Source organism: Astatotilapia calliptera, chromosome 4 (assembly GCF_900246225.1).
Source record: "Astatotilapia calliptera chromosome 4, fAstCal1.2, whole genome shotgun sequence".
In the NCBI taxonomy this organism is placed as follows: Eukaryota; Metazoa; Chordata; class Actinopteri; order Cichliformes; family Cichlidae; genus Astatotilapia; species Astatotilapia calliptera.
Window position 1 is genome coordinate 9,461,708 of NC_039305.1, and position 15,184 is coordinate 9,476,891.

A 15,184-nucleotide genomic window follows, 5' to 3' on the forward strand; every position below is an offset into this window, starting at 1 on the left:
CATAAACATAATGAACATAAGTGCATTTTAAGAGTGGGATCATAAAAAGTTAACTAAACTAACTGTAATGCACAGAACTACACAAAAATAATGGTTAACAAAATAAGACCTTAAAAAATAAGAACCAGCTTAATCTGTTTACTAGTGGAGTAAAACATTTTAAATGCAAAGGGTTAAACCACTGCAACAATAAATAAATGTGATATAAAGGAATGTAGTTCTCCCTCATCCAGTCAGAGTGGGTGTTTGGGTCTATTTTGTTGACCTATCCATTAGAACTAGCTCTGATCTCTGACTCCGCTTTTACTCAAACCAGGAAGGACTGGAGTAGCTGACATGTAACTCCAGAAAAATAATGAAGGCAACTTGTATAAATCAATGACAAAACAATATGAATCAAATGTTTGCCTGATTATTTGATAGTGAAATCATTATCAAAATATTTATTTCTTCAATTGCTACCTGATTATTTTCAGTATAACTTCAATTGGTGACATAATGGTGACTTCATGATGACATTTTGTGCATTTATGTCAGTGATCAGAACATTTTAAATGTTATTAACTTATATGAAACTAGTTTCTCTTAACTTTCTGTACAGAGGCCATGTAACTACAGTCTTACAGCCTTTGCAGACCAACTCACATATATTCATATATATTCCTTAACATTTAAACCCAGTGACTCACTGAGTAAGGTTACAGACTAATGGGCAAAATGACTCAAAGGAGGAGGAGAGTGAAGTATAGTGTCGATTTTCAGGTCAGACTGGCTCAGACAGATCAAGTGTAGCCTTGTCATGTAGTTTCTTGGTGAGGTGAATAATCACATCAAAACTCCCGCAATGCTATTGTGCATTGTATACACAAAAGCATTTGCATACTGTTCTATACACAAATGCATATCCATATAGTATTTTTTATGTTTTCTACTAGAAAGACAAAAGTACAAAGAGAAAGAGAAAAGCAGAGAAATAGTCTGATTGATAATGCCATTCATATTACTTTCGTTTATTTAACTGAATCAGGAGATGTTAGTCACCTAAAAAGACCCCACACCCCACCCACCTCCCCAAATATGATAATAAACCACAGCAACATAACTAACAATATGGCTGCATCAGCAAAGATTGCCTTATTTGCTCTCAGCATCATGTTCATTTAACTCTCCATTATATAAAATGCTGATCAGACTTTATGTGTAAAGTGACAAACACAGCACTTCCTGGTAATCTATGCAGGAAACCCATCGTTAGCAATGAGAGCGAGTAGTTATTAACTCTGCTACCTGCTCCTCGCAGGAGATTTGTTTCAATGTTATTTTGTAAAATGGGTTTTTTCTTTTCTTTTCTTTTCTTTTTGGTCCAAGTTTGAGATGTGTGAGGAGATCTTCTGGTTCAGCTGTTCACTCTCTCTCAGACAAGTAAACATATTATACACACTAAATACGTTTCACATGAATCAGTGGTAATTGTGCACAGAAATTTATTTCACTGTAGTTGTGTAGCTTCCAATCCATATGTTTGTCCAAATTATATCCTAAAGCCTCAGCAATATTGCTTTATAAAACTTTCATGCCCATAAGACCCCTTTGAACTGAATTGAACTGAGCAGTGTTTGCATCCTCCATTCTTGTAATCTTCTAATGTTGGTGAACAAAGCTCAGCAGGATTTCCCGGCGAGATTCTGATTTCTTCACATCCACAATATCCTTTCTTTCTTTATACTCAGTAAACACATTGAGCCACCGTTCATTTTTCGTGTATAGCATCCGATATGCTTGTCCTAACCATTTGGCTTGGAAGAATATGAGTATTATGTAAAAATAAGGTGCAGCAAATCTATTATTACCAGCACCCTGTGAGTGCCATCTACAGTCTGCAACAAAACACTGCAGTTGTACCAAGCTGCTGCTATCTGAAGCATGGTATGATTACCAGCAGTGACAGTGTGGACAGGGTTGTTTACACCTAATGAGTCTGTGCGTCTATGCATGTTGATTATCGCAGCAAAATATGGGTCTGGAGATGACTACAACAGCAGTAAATATCAAAAAGTTAGGTGTGGTTAGTGGTATATGTCTGTGGACAGATTTTTTTTCCAAGACACAAAATTTGTGGCTGGGATCAAAATAGAGGTCAAGTTTACAGATCAATGTGGTTTGACCCAAGGGTAATGATTAAAGGATACTGGAACTATGGGGTCAAAGGGTTCCGTGGCCTTTTTCCACAAAACATGGTTGAATATCCAGTCTCTTTAATATTCAGTATGTAATTAGCTATTTAAAGTAAGTTTACATTTTAAATATCATTATCCTGGGGGCCTGCTCATTGGTGTCACAGGTCACTCCATCCGTATGGACTGGAGCTCCAACCATAGGTTGTATATGAAAGATAGAAGCCTGATAATTAATGAGTAGAAACAGACAAGTCAAATGCTAAAATTCTTACCACCACCACACTCACCAAAACAAAGGCACAATTGTTCTCTAGTGATGTGTATCATGCAGTACTGTAGTGCTCCAAAAGCCATCAACACCTCTAATTTGGTTGAAAGATGACATGACTCAGATGGGTACAGTTGCATGTGTCAGTACGCTAAGATCATAAATTTAAGCTACAACAATATGAAATGTTTTAACAACAAATAAAAGCTCAACCTGCATAGTTGTGATGGAGGAAGAAATTAGCTAATGTGATTTTTCCCCTATCACTGTGTCTTAGCCTACTTTATCCCTGGGTTAGCACTTGTTTTAAGGTGTAGCTCCAGAATGTGCTGCACTTTAAAAGCTTATAGAAATAGTAAGGCATTTTTAGCAACCCTATGAAGTATTTATTTTTAAAGTATTCCCCAATTACTTTTAAATAGAGCAAGGATTTTTTTTTTTTTACATTTAGCCTCACTGATGCTAACAGTCAATTGTGTATTTTTTTTGGGGGGGGGGGATGACAGCCTGCAGTCATTTGAGTTTTCAACAAGTCTCCCACACGTCTCCTGAGCAATCCTAGCCCACTCTTTTTTTTCGTCAAATCCCCCAGATTTAGTGGTTCTCTGGCATGGACCTCAACCTTCACTTCACCCCACAGATAAATAAGTCAGGGCTTTGTGCAGGGCTGTCAGTGATGTTCACTCTGGTCTTCTCGAGGCTGTTCTTCACCGGGAGCGACATATGTTTTGGGTCACTGTCATGTTGGAAGTCAAAACAACGACAAATGTAAGTAGCGTCTCTATGCCCAGAGAGCTCTCGCTTCATCTCATCTGACCAAAAGCACTTGGGAAAATTTTGACAAAACCTTTACATTTCCTAGCACGGCTACAAATTTTATTGTGCCACAACACTCACTACTACGTAACCAATTCAGCAAATAAAGATGCAACGGAACAATTTGTATTGAACACAAGTGCTTTTTTATTGCAAGTATTTATTGGTACCTCAAATGGTTCCCATGCCAGTCACTGAACAGAAACCGCTCCAAGGTACTGAATGAGACAGTTGGGCTGCTGGTCAGGGGCAATTTAAGTTTTACATATTTACATTAAAAGGTGGAACTGTTACAAATACTGAACTAAACTCATGGCAATGCAAAATTAAAGCTCGTCCCCATATCCCTCTGAAAGTTACACTAAAGACATCATTAGCATAGCAATAAAGGCACTCTGCTGTTTGTTATCCACATACTGATCTTAAATAAGAGAAGTTCACTTCTGGGACTATTACAGTAAGACTGATGATAGAGTTGATATTTTAAAAGAAATAATAAATGGGAATTTCAATTTGTTAAATGCACAATTTACCAGGCAAACGACAACAGAAGGCTAACGCACTTCATATATTAAACTGACTTAAATTAGAAATCTAAAAAAAGCAGCATGTCAAGAAAAAAAAAGCAGGCATTCTTTACACAAGGTTCTACGCAACAACGCATACAATACAGCACTTTGAATTCAAGGCCCACGGGTCTTTCCATTACAAAGGAATACACACTCATTAGAGCACACTGCTTCAGCACAATGGGGAAGAACAGAAAATAAGAAAAAATAAAACATGGAGGCCTTGAATCTTAATGTCACCTTAGACACTCTAGCTGACTTTTTTTGTGTGAGATATTTCAGTATAAACCTGGTGCCATAATCAAAAAGTCAGAAAATACAAACAGGTGGAAAAACACCACTGTAGTTAAACTGTATTATTCAAATATATTAAAGCCTAAATGGTTTAAACCCTGTTACTTGGATAATACATTTTACATGTTTGTATATTATGAAACTGCCCAATCTTTTTTGAAGCAAGTTGCTGAAATCAAATCAATTCTGTAGGCTTTCACTTACAGCTATTTTGGAAACGAGGCTTCAACATTTATGAGCATTTGCCTCCTTTTCCTCCTCTTTGGTTTAATGTGTCCGTTGCAAATTTACTAAACGTCAATAAACACATCCTGTCAGGCACAATATGTGACTGTTATAAGCTAGAAAAGGCGATCGAGTAGACATGAGCTCTTAGTGCAGTCCCTTATTAATTTACCAGCCAACTACGGACCTCAAAGTTGAAAAGACAAAAAATAAACTTGAAATTGATATTGAGATGCTTTTTGGCATCACGATGTTCAAATAGATTCTGTAATTAAAAATTAAAAATTAAAAAAAAATTAAAACTTGTTTACCTCAAACAAGCAAAAGTTAGAATTTTAACTGGTAATATCAGTTTTACACAAGTCAATAAATAATTAGAACGAAAAATCTGCAAAATCTCGTGCCGTTTCAAATGTTGGCTTTATTTAATTTATTGATACTGACTTTTTATAGCCTGACAGATATGTGAAGTCTTTAATTATATATTTTTTTCTATTTAATGTGCTTATTTTGACTTAAAAAACGCAACGCCTAATGTTTTTTTTGTTGTTGTTAAGTAACCAAAATTATAAACCAAGTTGCATAGGTATTCACCTTGGGATTTTTAATCACAACTTTTTCGTCACTATTATTGCATCCATTTTCACCTGTTAAGTTTAATTTAGGATAAAAGCAATGTAATGGACAAATCTTAAAGAACATAGCAATAAGCCACACTTACATGCCATATACAGCAAATGTATGGAGGATATGGTTGTTCTCTGTTACAGTCACCTATACCAGGGAAAACAGTGGCTGAGAGACTGTGACAAAAAAAATTAATTGAAGCCACATGCAATAAACTTGTGGTCTTGTTGCCTTTGTAACGGTTGCTTCAACCAGATGTAGTAAGTTGCCATTTTTAAAGCAACTTTCGTTGGGGTCAAGTTGGCACGCAATAAATCGCCAAAAAGAGAAAATCTGTTTCCAACAACATACACAGAAATTCACATTAACTACTTACATTCAGAGTCAAGCCAGAACCTCACAGATATGAAACACAGATTCCTGCAAAAATAGTGACATAGTTTCTGTAGGACAGTAATTTAACTGCAAAATAGCATGGGTGCTTGACAACCTATCAAGTCCCCTAATGCAAAATGATGCAAGGCAGCAAGACTGACTCAGAACGACTGGAATATGTTTGCAGTCTGCATTTATAAATCAAATGGCAGATATTTGTCAGCCTTTGCTAATCTAAGAGTGACTGCAGTCAGTCCAACTCAAATCGTTACTGCTTGGCCCTGTTCAAATGGCAGAGGAGATCTAAAGTGGTCACCCACAGGTTGAGGGTGTTACACATTAAACCACTGGTGGCTTGTGACCATAACTACTTGCAGTCCAACAGCAAACAAATTCAGTGCAATCAAACTGTTGCAAGAAGGTTGCCATCCTACTTTTACTCATGTGTGACTGAGCCATAAGACAGACATTATAATCTGTTCTGTATTGGACTTTTTAAATATATTTTTAAATACATTAATAAAATTCCTACACTGGGTTGCAAGAATGGGTTCTTAAGAAGGTCTACACCGAGTCAGTAGTATATAATATAACGAACAAGCAGTCTGATTTGATGCCTCTAAATAAAGTTCTGAGAAGTGAAGTATTAAAAGCACTTTAAAGTCACAAACATTAGCGTCCAGAGGGCTCTTACAATTAATGAAAAAAAGCAAACAAGAATCAGCCCTATCGAGGAATCGGATCGTCTTCACGAGGGGCAACGCTTCAGCTTTAATTAGGCTTAAAAGTAGCAATTTAAATACTTAAATAGATAGAAATTTTTTGCTGTATTTTAACACAAACTGTACACATCTGGTATCAATACATATAAAAATTACAAGTGCAGTTATTTTAGAAAGCAAACCCTTTGATAAGTCATTATCAAAAATACGTAGCATTAGTAGCACTTTTTGTTCTTGTTTTCTAGTAAACTTTACAATGCTACATTACACTCCAAAAAGAAAATGAGATTTTTCTTCTTCAAGTCCAACTTCACTGCAGCCGTGATACAGAAGTCAATGACCACTACTATAATCTTCTGATGCTGGATCCACCTTTTTTCTTGCCTCCTTATCCATTCTCCTTTGTAAAGCACTTCCTCTTCACCATCCACTTGCTCCTCAGTCCATCATACACTGGCTACTCGGCTCTCTCCTCTTTAAAATTTAGTCAACTTTTTCTACTTTGCCAATGATCTTCTCCTCAAAGATGGGCAGGATAGCGTCATCTTCACGTACCTCTTCAAACACCACCCCACAGTCAAACTCATCGCTTACCTTCTTGAAATAATACCTAAAAAGAGAAAAAATAATAATACAAGGTCAACTTGACTTTCTTTGATACCAGAAGACACCCCACATGTTACCCAGTAGCACCGTGAGTCTCACCTGTAATTTCCTTTCTTTGTTAGCAGTTCTTTGAACTGGCCCAGCGTGACAACCCTCCCTTTGACAGAAGTCCTGTAAGGTATCAGCTCCTCACAGAAGTAGTACGCCACAGTAATGTTTTCACATGGCTGCTTTTTAGTAGCTTTGTGTCTGAAAAGAGTAAAGAGAGGATTTTTTTTTTAGAACATTTGAAGTTCTCTCATGTCCAAAGCTATGTAAAACATTTTTCACTTAAAAGACACACAGAGGGAAAAAAGTCTACTTTGAATAGAGTTTGCTGAGACTTAGAGTAGTGACAATTGTAAGTTACTCAAAAAAATCACAGCAATAGATGGAAGAACAGGGGAAAAAAAGACTAATTGAATTCATGGACTGGAAAGGAGGTTTACATTTTTGCTACAAACTTGATCAATTGTATAACTTGATTCAAGTTACGGAAAGTTTCAGATATAAACTGATTTTTGTCCGCAATTTATAGCCTGTGATTTCATGATGAATCAAGGCCAATAATCACAGCTGAGAGATGTCAATGAATAAGCAGCTATCATTAGTCAACACGTTACTGTAGGAGTGCATTTACATAGCATCGCATCCATCTGGCCTCTAACAGATGGCAAAATGCAGGTGGCCGTTTTTCCATCGATCTAAACACACAGCTTTCATTATAGGATACATACATTGGTTTTGATGCATTCGTATTAATACGTCTCTGCCGCATGATTTTCTCTTTTCTGCAAGAACTGCGGATGCAAATTAAGCCTGATATTCACAATTTGCTTCCAAAATCCTCATCCTTGTGAGTCACAGCTGGTCATGCAAACACGACACGCATGCTTTTGGATTCAGTGTCACATTTACCAAAGATGTCATTATCCACCTCAAACATGCTCCCTCAAGTAAACATCCATAAATCTAGTTAGAAATCACAGAAAGATTAGAGAGAAGATACTTATGACTCCAGAATTTCTGTGAGAACCTAGCCTTTAAGCTTCTTTAATAAGACACTTCAAATAATCTAATACCAGCACACAGCACAGAGAGCATAAAAGCTTCCGAGTCTCAAAAATGAAGAAAATCTAATCTGTAGAAATCTGAGGTAAAACTGCTCTCAGCTCTGACCTCAGTAAACACTTTCCTGATGAGTTTAGAGCAGCGGTGTCAAACATATGGCCCGTGGGCCGGATATAATTGTATCAGGCGAGTGAGATAATTTCATATGTCAATTATTAATGGCCCATTGGTATGTGCGAGCCGAATCTTCAGCCCTGCTGAGAATCCAGGAAGGAGTGGGACTTTATTTTGATGGGCACACCATCCGGCCAATCACATGCAAACCTTTATGTGAAACAAGAAAGGGGTGCAGACGTTCTGAAGCCAGCCAGTATAGGCATACAGGCCAGGTACACAGAAGCAAACTCAAAAGTGTCGGGAAGAAGTGAAGAAAGGAGCAAAATGTAAAATGAGCATCATGAAGCCATTTATAATTCTTATAATTCTTAACTTGTTTGATCTGCTGCTCACCACAAACAAGCACAAGCAGACATTTTGGACTTTTAACAGTATTTTCATGTTTTTTGCAGCTTTTCCTATTGATAAAACCCTCCCTTGTAGCCATTCATACTACACAAAGTAATTAAACAATAAATAATCAAATGACAGAATAGTTTCTGCTTTTCACTTTCTACTGTAGACATTTTTTTACGACTACAGCTGAAAAAAAGGACAGTCTGGGCAATGAGCTAACAGAACTTGTTTTGTAATTTTACACATTTATTTCTTACAATTTAAGTCCAAAGAGTCAAGACAGATTTCTTTCTTTGTCGCAGGAGCCTTTTCGTTATCGTGTAGAAAAACGGACATGGAATTTCTTTACACTGACAGGAAGGCGGAGTTTCACTCGTCCGGCCCACTTAAGATCAAAGTGGGCTGTATGTGTCCCGCAATGTAAAATGAGTTTGACACCTCAGGTTTAGAGGCTCCGTCATTTTGGGTCACAGTGAATAAAGTTCATTTTGTAAAATACGGCCCATCTAAAAGGACTGGTGGATTCTCCAGTTTATGCTCATGTGCTAATGAATCGTGAATAACAAGTTCAGTTTCAAAATATTAAGACGGTGATGACAAAAACGCTTTCGAAGAAAATAAGTGACAACAGTGGCTACGCCCAGCTTTTATACTGCCAGTGATGCAGGGTTTCCAGTATACGCCCCAGCCCACAGCTGTCTCACCAAAAGTATCAGAAATTCTATATTTATAATTTAGATTTATGTATAATTATAATTCCTAAATACTATTATTATTATTATCCTATTGTCCTTCATATTTTCTGTATTCCAATTTTGCTGTCATCTTTAAGTAATTTTTTTAGAGGTGCGTACTCGAGTTACGGAAAGGTCCGGTCAGTAAACGAATGCCAGACCTCGCAAATCTAACAGGAGGATTCAGGAGGTGGTGTCACGTAATCTTTCTTTCATCTGCAGTTCTCATGCTCTTCCTCATCTGGTAGGCAGCTATCAGGCAGTCAGACATCAAACAGAAATACATGTTTCTCAAATAACATCAAAAACAGATCCTTTCTGTAACACTCTAGCTAGTCTGCCGCTCCGGGAACAGAGAAAACATACACTCCTACTTCCTCTGTGACCTAATTTTTTTTTTGGTCTTCACAGAAACTAATCACCAAGAAATCTGATGATCTCAGCCTTCAAGTCTGATCAATTTATTTGTGAGCAGTTGAGGAAATGATAAACCTTAGATCATGAAAATATTCTGCCACATACAGTTAACAGTAAAACCATTGTTATTAAATCAGTAATAATCCTGCAAAAGGGCAGTACTGCAGGAAAGTGCTATTTGTCCATTATTTTCCACTGACTTAACATGTCGCACACAATGTTAAAAGCTATTTGTGGAACACAGTGGACGTACTCGGGCTCGGAGAGCTCGCTGAGCTGAGGGAACTGTACGGGCCTGACTGCTGTGCGATCCCTCTGGATCACCTCCAGCACATACCTGAGAGACCAAAAAACCCCGGTGGTTAGACACAGACCAGCTTAAAAAAAAAAAAAAAAGAGGCACACGGGCTAAAGATTTTCACTAGATAACAGGGAAAGGGCTGGCTTTCTCTTTTGTGGCTTAACTAATATATATAAATTACAGTCTGTGACATGCAAACCCTTTTCAAACCGTTTACACAAGCTTGTCTGTGCCTTTTAAATCTCTTTGTATTTCACAATATATTTGAGATTTCTATCTGCTGACAGCCAGCAATGACTTAGCTCCCAGAGCTGAAGAGGGGAGCAATTGTCACAAGTACGACAGAGCAGGGTACAGATATGGCAGAATATTATATTCTTTGGAAAAACTGAAGAACTAAACAAGTGAACATGAGTCATATCTGTTCTTTTACCTTTGCTTAGGCTGCAATGTTCCGGACTTCATCTTCTCCTCCTCGAGTCGCCGGCAAACCTCCTCCAGCTGAATGAGGGGGCTGGGAGCTGGGTTGGGCGGCATGGTGGGATCCTGGATGAAAGGGTGAGACGGCTGCACACTGTTCCGCAGCTGACCACTGATGCACGGATGCATCGACCCCGTTGAGCCGAGGCGGGATCCCTCATGTCCAACAGTCCTTTTGGACCCAGTGGTGCTCCTATGATAAAAAACATATCAGCAATTTATTTAATAAAATAAAGAAACATGCTTATTTTAGCATATTTTAGCTTTACTTGTGCACTGGTGACGTAGTGGCATGAGCACATGTCTAAAATGTTTTAGTTTTATTTAATTTAAAAAAAGGAAAAAAAATTATGTTTTCTAATAAAAGGTAATCACTGACCCATATGGGCTTCTCTTATGCTGAACCATTTCTTTCTGTCCTTCCATCAGCCACAAAAGGATCTTCTGGTTTTTCTCCATCTCCTCTCCAGGCCCCGGCATGTCATAAGGCCGCAATTCCTCACCTCTCTTTGATGCTCTTTTACACTGTGTGCCACCTCTGCCGCTGCAAAATAGAAAATAAATAACTGATAAGTAGAAAACAACAGGTATTTTTCATGTGTGAATTCAGTTTTTCTTAGTTTGTTCCTTACATGTACCCTGCATAGTCCATGGGGTTGGATCCCATGCCGTCTGCATAGCTGCGAGACTTTGATCCGTAATGACTTGACTCGGTGCTCCAGGGAAAGCTCCCATGCACATGCGTGACTAAATCAGCCTCCACCTGCTCTTTGGGCTTGCCCACGCTTGTGTGGTGGCCATGGTGTTTGTGGTGGTACAAGTGGCTAGTTTCTCCCTTGAAACCGTGCCTGGATGCATGTTTACCCTGGCCTGGCATCCCAATCCCTTTTATCCCTGGGAAACCGTCTGGTGAGCGCGACTTCGGAGAATGACGGCCGGTTCCCGGCGACTGGCAGCCCGGGGTCTTCATGACTCGCTGCACGTGGTCGTCCAAGATGCTCTCTGGGTTTTCTTCATGAGCATCTCCGACAAAAGGAGCGCTGTAGGTGTTGTCAGCATAGCGAGGGTTGTAATTCTGTGAATAAGCACCAGGGGGGAACCTGTGACTGGATAATGATGTTGCTGTGGCCATCATGACTTCGTCAGCCTCCTCTTCCTTTAGCACAAACACATATACGCACAATGTAAAAGATAAAACCTTGAAATAAAAATCTAAATAAAGATAAACACAACATATAACACAAAGAAAACACAAAAAAGGCTAACCTAATTTATAAATAATGTATATATACTCGTAGCATGGATTACAATGAATGTTTAAATCATATAGCAAAGAAATACAAAATATGTAAATGTGCATTTTATTTATTCACCAGCTGTGTTCCATGTGCACTATCAGCACAACTGATGCTATTCCACCAGGCTGCAGCTGCAGTACTTATTTCAACCTGAAGATGGCAGGTTTAACCTTAAGTTGAAATGTGTGTTCTCCTTCTTAATGCAGCAGTTTGGAGACAATCTATGAATACAACCGTTTCAGCATCCAAATAGCATATTTCTGTGGCTTCGTGTCATGACAAGCAGAATTGCTACAGCTCGAGCGCTGACTGACTGGGACAAAACTCTCTGACAGACTCGTCTCCAGGGGGATTTAAAGGGTGGGGTGCTGCAGGCTTTCATAATAGGTTTTGATAAGCAGGCACTGTAGGAAGTGCAGGACGTGCAATGTTAAACGGAAAGAGTGAACGGAGAATGCCGGTCAAGAACTGCATGGTCATGTTGTTATTCCTATATGGCCCAGGATCTCACGCCTCTGTTAACAGAAATACTTTATTCTAAATGAAATACTGACATAACAAACCATCATAAAACATTACTAGATTTTTTTAATGTAAACTTCTAGGAGTGTAATGTCTCTAGAAATCCACACTTGAGCTCGAGCATTTTTATTTGATACTCGTGGTTGAAAAAATAAATCCCTATCAGAGATTACCGATCATGACAGGATCACGAATGATATATAATTTCCCCTCTTCTAACTTGTTTCCACATAATCCTTGATGTGAATGATATTTTAGCTTAGCACTAGCATGCTTCACTACTATACAATAAGGCCCCGTGGCTATTTAAACGAAGCAGCATTAAGCAAAGGGCAGATTTACATGAGCACTTTAAAACTATTTCTCCACCTATTCAAACACATGTTGTTTACACCAAACCAAAATGAGCACCTATTTACAACAACGGCTCTTGACTTGTGGTTAAAACTGATGACACAGTCATCATGTAATCCTACTGCCCCCTGTAATCTCAACAGTCATGCCAGTAGGTTGTCCAGGGTGACAGTAAAGACCTTAAGCATTCAGTTTTACCCTGATAATAATATATTCATCATAATTTCCCGGGGAAATTTGGATAAAGAGAAAACATTTTATTGTAGGTGGAGAAATGAGCACCATACGCCTTTTATTTTGCCTCCTGTATAAGGGTGGGAACATTTTGGCAGAGAAAGAAGGTAAAGGAGAGAATATGTATATATGGAAAGACAGATTTTACTTTTCATTTTTAACCAGCACAAGCTCAAACCTTTCATGCCAGCTATGTCAATAATTAAATCAACCTTCAATAGATCTCCACTTGTAAACATGCCAAACCATCTTTTGAGCGCTGCCTCTGTGCTCGCCATCCTCTTACTCCAACTGTGTGAAAAGGAAACTCAGCCTGTTCATACACGCAGTTAACTTTCTCATGCCCACGGCTTTCTTAGATGCAGCTGTATTGCAAAATATGACCCATGCAGGCCAAGTATTTTTTGGCAAGTTTTTAAGTAATTGATGTTTCTTTACATCTCCGCGTTCCATCCGGATATCTGCGCTAGCCGAGCCCACAAAATCCACACAGAACAATGAAGAAGAGACGAGCAGATATTTCGAGGAATCAATGAGAGCCCTGCTCACAATCTTTTGCCGATAATTTGCTTACTCCGTACAATAATTACATTATGTGAAGTCCTAATCAAATTTTGTGCAGAATGCATGACGGAGCTGTGGAAAGCTGAAAAGTTGCATTGTCATGGAATCAGATTTTGGATTTTTTAACAAGATGGCACACCCTTAAAAATCTAATTTTATGCTACAGACACCATAACTATATCACATTTTACTGCTTCTGATATCCTCATTTACAAGCTAAAACCCAAGCTCACATTTCCAAAGTATTACTTGATGAATGGCGTCCTCGCCTCCCGTTTCCACAGGCCAAACCTTCAGCTGCGTGATGGCACGTTCTTTCCTTTCATAGCTACCCACATAAATTGCCTGCCTTGAGACTTAATACTTGGCACCGTACACTGAGGGAGATTTCATTTGTGGTTTCAGGAACCATTTCATCAACATTCAAGTGACATCAAACAGGCGGCTCACTGTTCCAGGCTTACAAGTGGCGGAATGTGCAGGTGCTCCATCTGATTCACAGACAAAGCCAGATTGCTGACAGGCCAAGGACAGAATTCTCCAAGTGATTCATAATGTTTTTTATTCCCTATTCAAATGGTTGGCCTCATTAATTTCATTAAGGCCAGGTGGATTTAAGTCTCCTTTGTTACTGAAGACTTAAAGCTCAACGGCCGAGCACACACCTCACAGTCTGGCTCAGAAATAAGCATCGGTAGAATCTACTGTTACACTTCAACCAGCAATCTGCTTTTCAATAAGCTTTCACAATCTATTCAAGTATTCTTTTATTAAAGTAAACCAAACTTAGTAAATTGGGAAAACAGAGCTCTTTGATTTTACCATTTGCACTGTGAGGACTTTAAATGTGATCTTTAAAACCAGCCCTTCATGTTGCAATCACAAACAATCTCTGACTCAAGCTTTGCAAATGAAAAAAATGTTTTAAGTTTAGTTCTTTAGGTCACTGTACTGCATTTTTCATTATTAGCTGACATATTACTGATGATATAGCAAATAAAAAAGAATTGTTCCTTTGCCCCAAAGCATTTTTAACTTTAGGAACTCATACTTTAATTTCCCCTATCCCCTCATCACTAAAATTCTTCAGTTGTGTTACACAGTAGTAGCAATATTCAGCTCCTAACACTTCCTCACATGACTTGAATGTGTAACCAGTAGCTCTGCACTGTTGAGACTATATTAGAGGTCATTCAGTGAACACGTGATTCCATTGAGCCTGAACCTCTGTAGAAACCGCTAAAGGATGCTTCTTATTCATATAAATTAGGCAGAATTAACAAAATACAGCTTCTGATTGTTCTTTCAATAGTATACGCTTCTTCAGAAAACAGAGAGAACATACCAACTGTACTCTCTTCAGTCGTTCCTCTAGTTTCTCCTGAGCCTCCCTCTCTTTCAGTACGCCCTCCAGTCTCCTGATCAGCTCTGCAGCAAACCTTTCTGGCTCCACGTGTATATCCTTTGGAATCCGGTTTGGGCGCTGGAGAAAGAAATGTCAAAATGTAAGCACTGCTGCATTACTGTCAAAGCCACTTCAGCAGTCCCAGGATGTTTTCCCACCTTGGCCTCCAACATCCTTTCAGCAATCACATTAAAGTGCTTAAACATAAGCAGGAAGACATTAAACTAGATGGTGTTGAGTGTTAAAAACACCAAAGGGATAATAAATTTAAGTATTAGCAAATGTGCCACAACTTTACCACTAAATATCACTAAAGCTGATGGGCTTTTTTTCAGTATGCTTCATTCACTGCTGTAAAATACTCTTAACCTTGCAAGTCTGAGTATTTGCTCAAGACTGATTGGTGTGAACCATGAAAAACCTTAAAATAAGTATTAACAGTAATTATTTCTGAAGATGTGGGTTTGCTCCCCAGCAGTAGGGACTCACCAGTTTGGTATCTGAATCATTTAGTCTTCAATTCAGTTAATAATATTTCATTGACAAGTGTCTTGCCATATTGTACAAAGAACT

General features: G+C 38.5%; 1 protein-coding gene across 12 annotated transcripts in view; it reads right to left on the reverse strand.

Moving 5' to 3' along the window:
• Positions 1-3,384: 3,384 nt before the first annotated feature.
• The window catches only part of axin1 (axin 1), a 29,988-nt gene continuing 18,188 nt past the window's right edge, over positions 3,385-15,184 (reverse strand). For 8 of the 12 annotated variants that reach the window (XM_026164477.1, XM_026164476.1, XM_026164472.1 and 5 more), the window contains 7 exons: positions 14,552-14,689; positions 10,867-11,405; positions 10,614-10,778; positions 10,188-10,427; positions 9,707-9,790; positions 6,779-6,928; positions 3,385-6,683 (listed from right to left, as the gene is read on the reverse strand). In XM_026164477.1, the coding sequence (XP_026020262.1) occupies positions 6,557-6,683; positions 6,779-6,928; positions 9,707-9,790; positions 10,188-10,427; positions 10,614-10,778; positions 10,867-11,405; positions 14,552-14,689 (1,443 nt within the window). In that variant the 3' untranslated portion in view covers positions 3,385-6,556. The remainder of the gene's footprint in view (positions 6,684-6,778; positions 6,929-9,706; positions 9,791-10,187; positions 10,428-10,613; positions 10,779-10,866; positions 11,406-14,551; positions 14,690-15,184) is intronic. The other 4 variants (XM_026164480.1, XM_026164481.1, XM_026164483.1 and 1 more) reach the window with 4 other exon arrangements.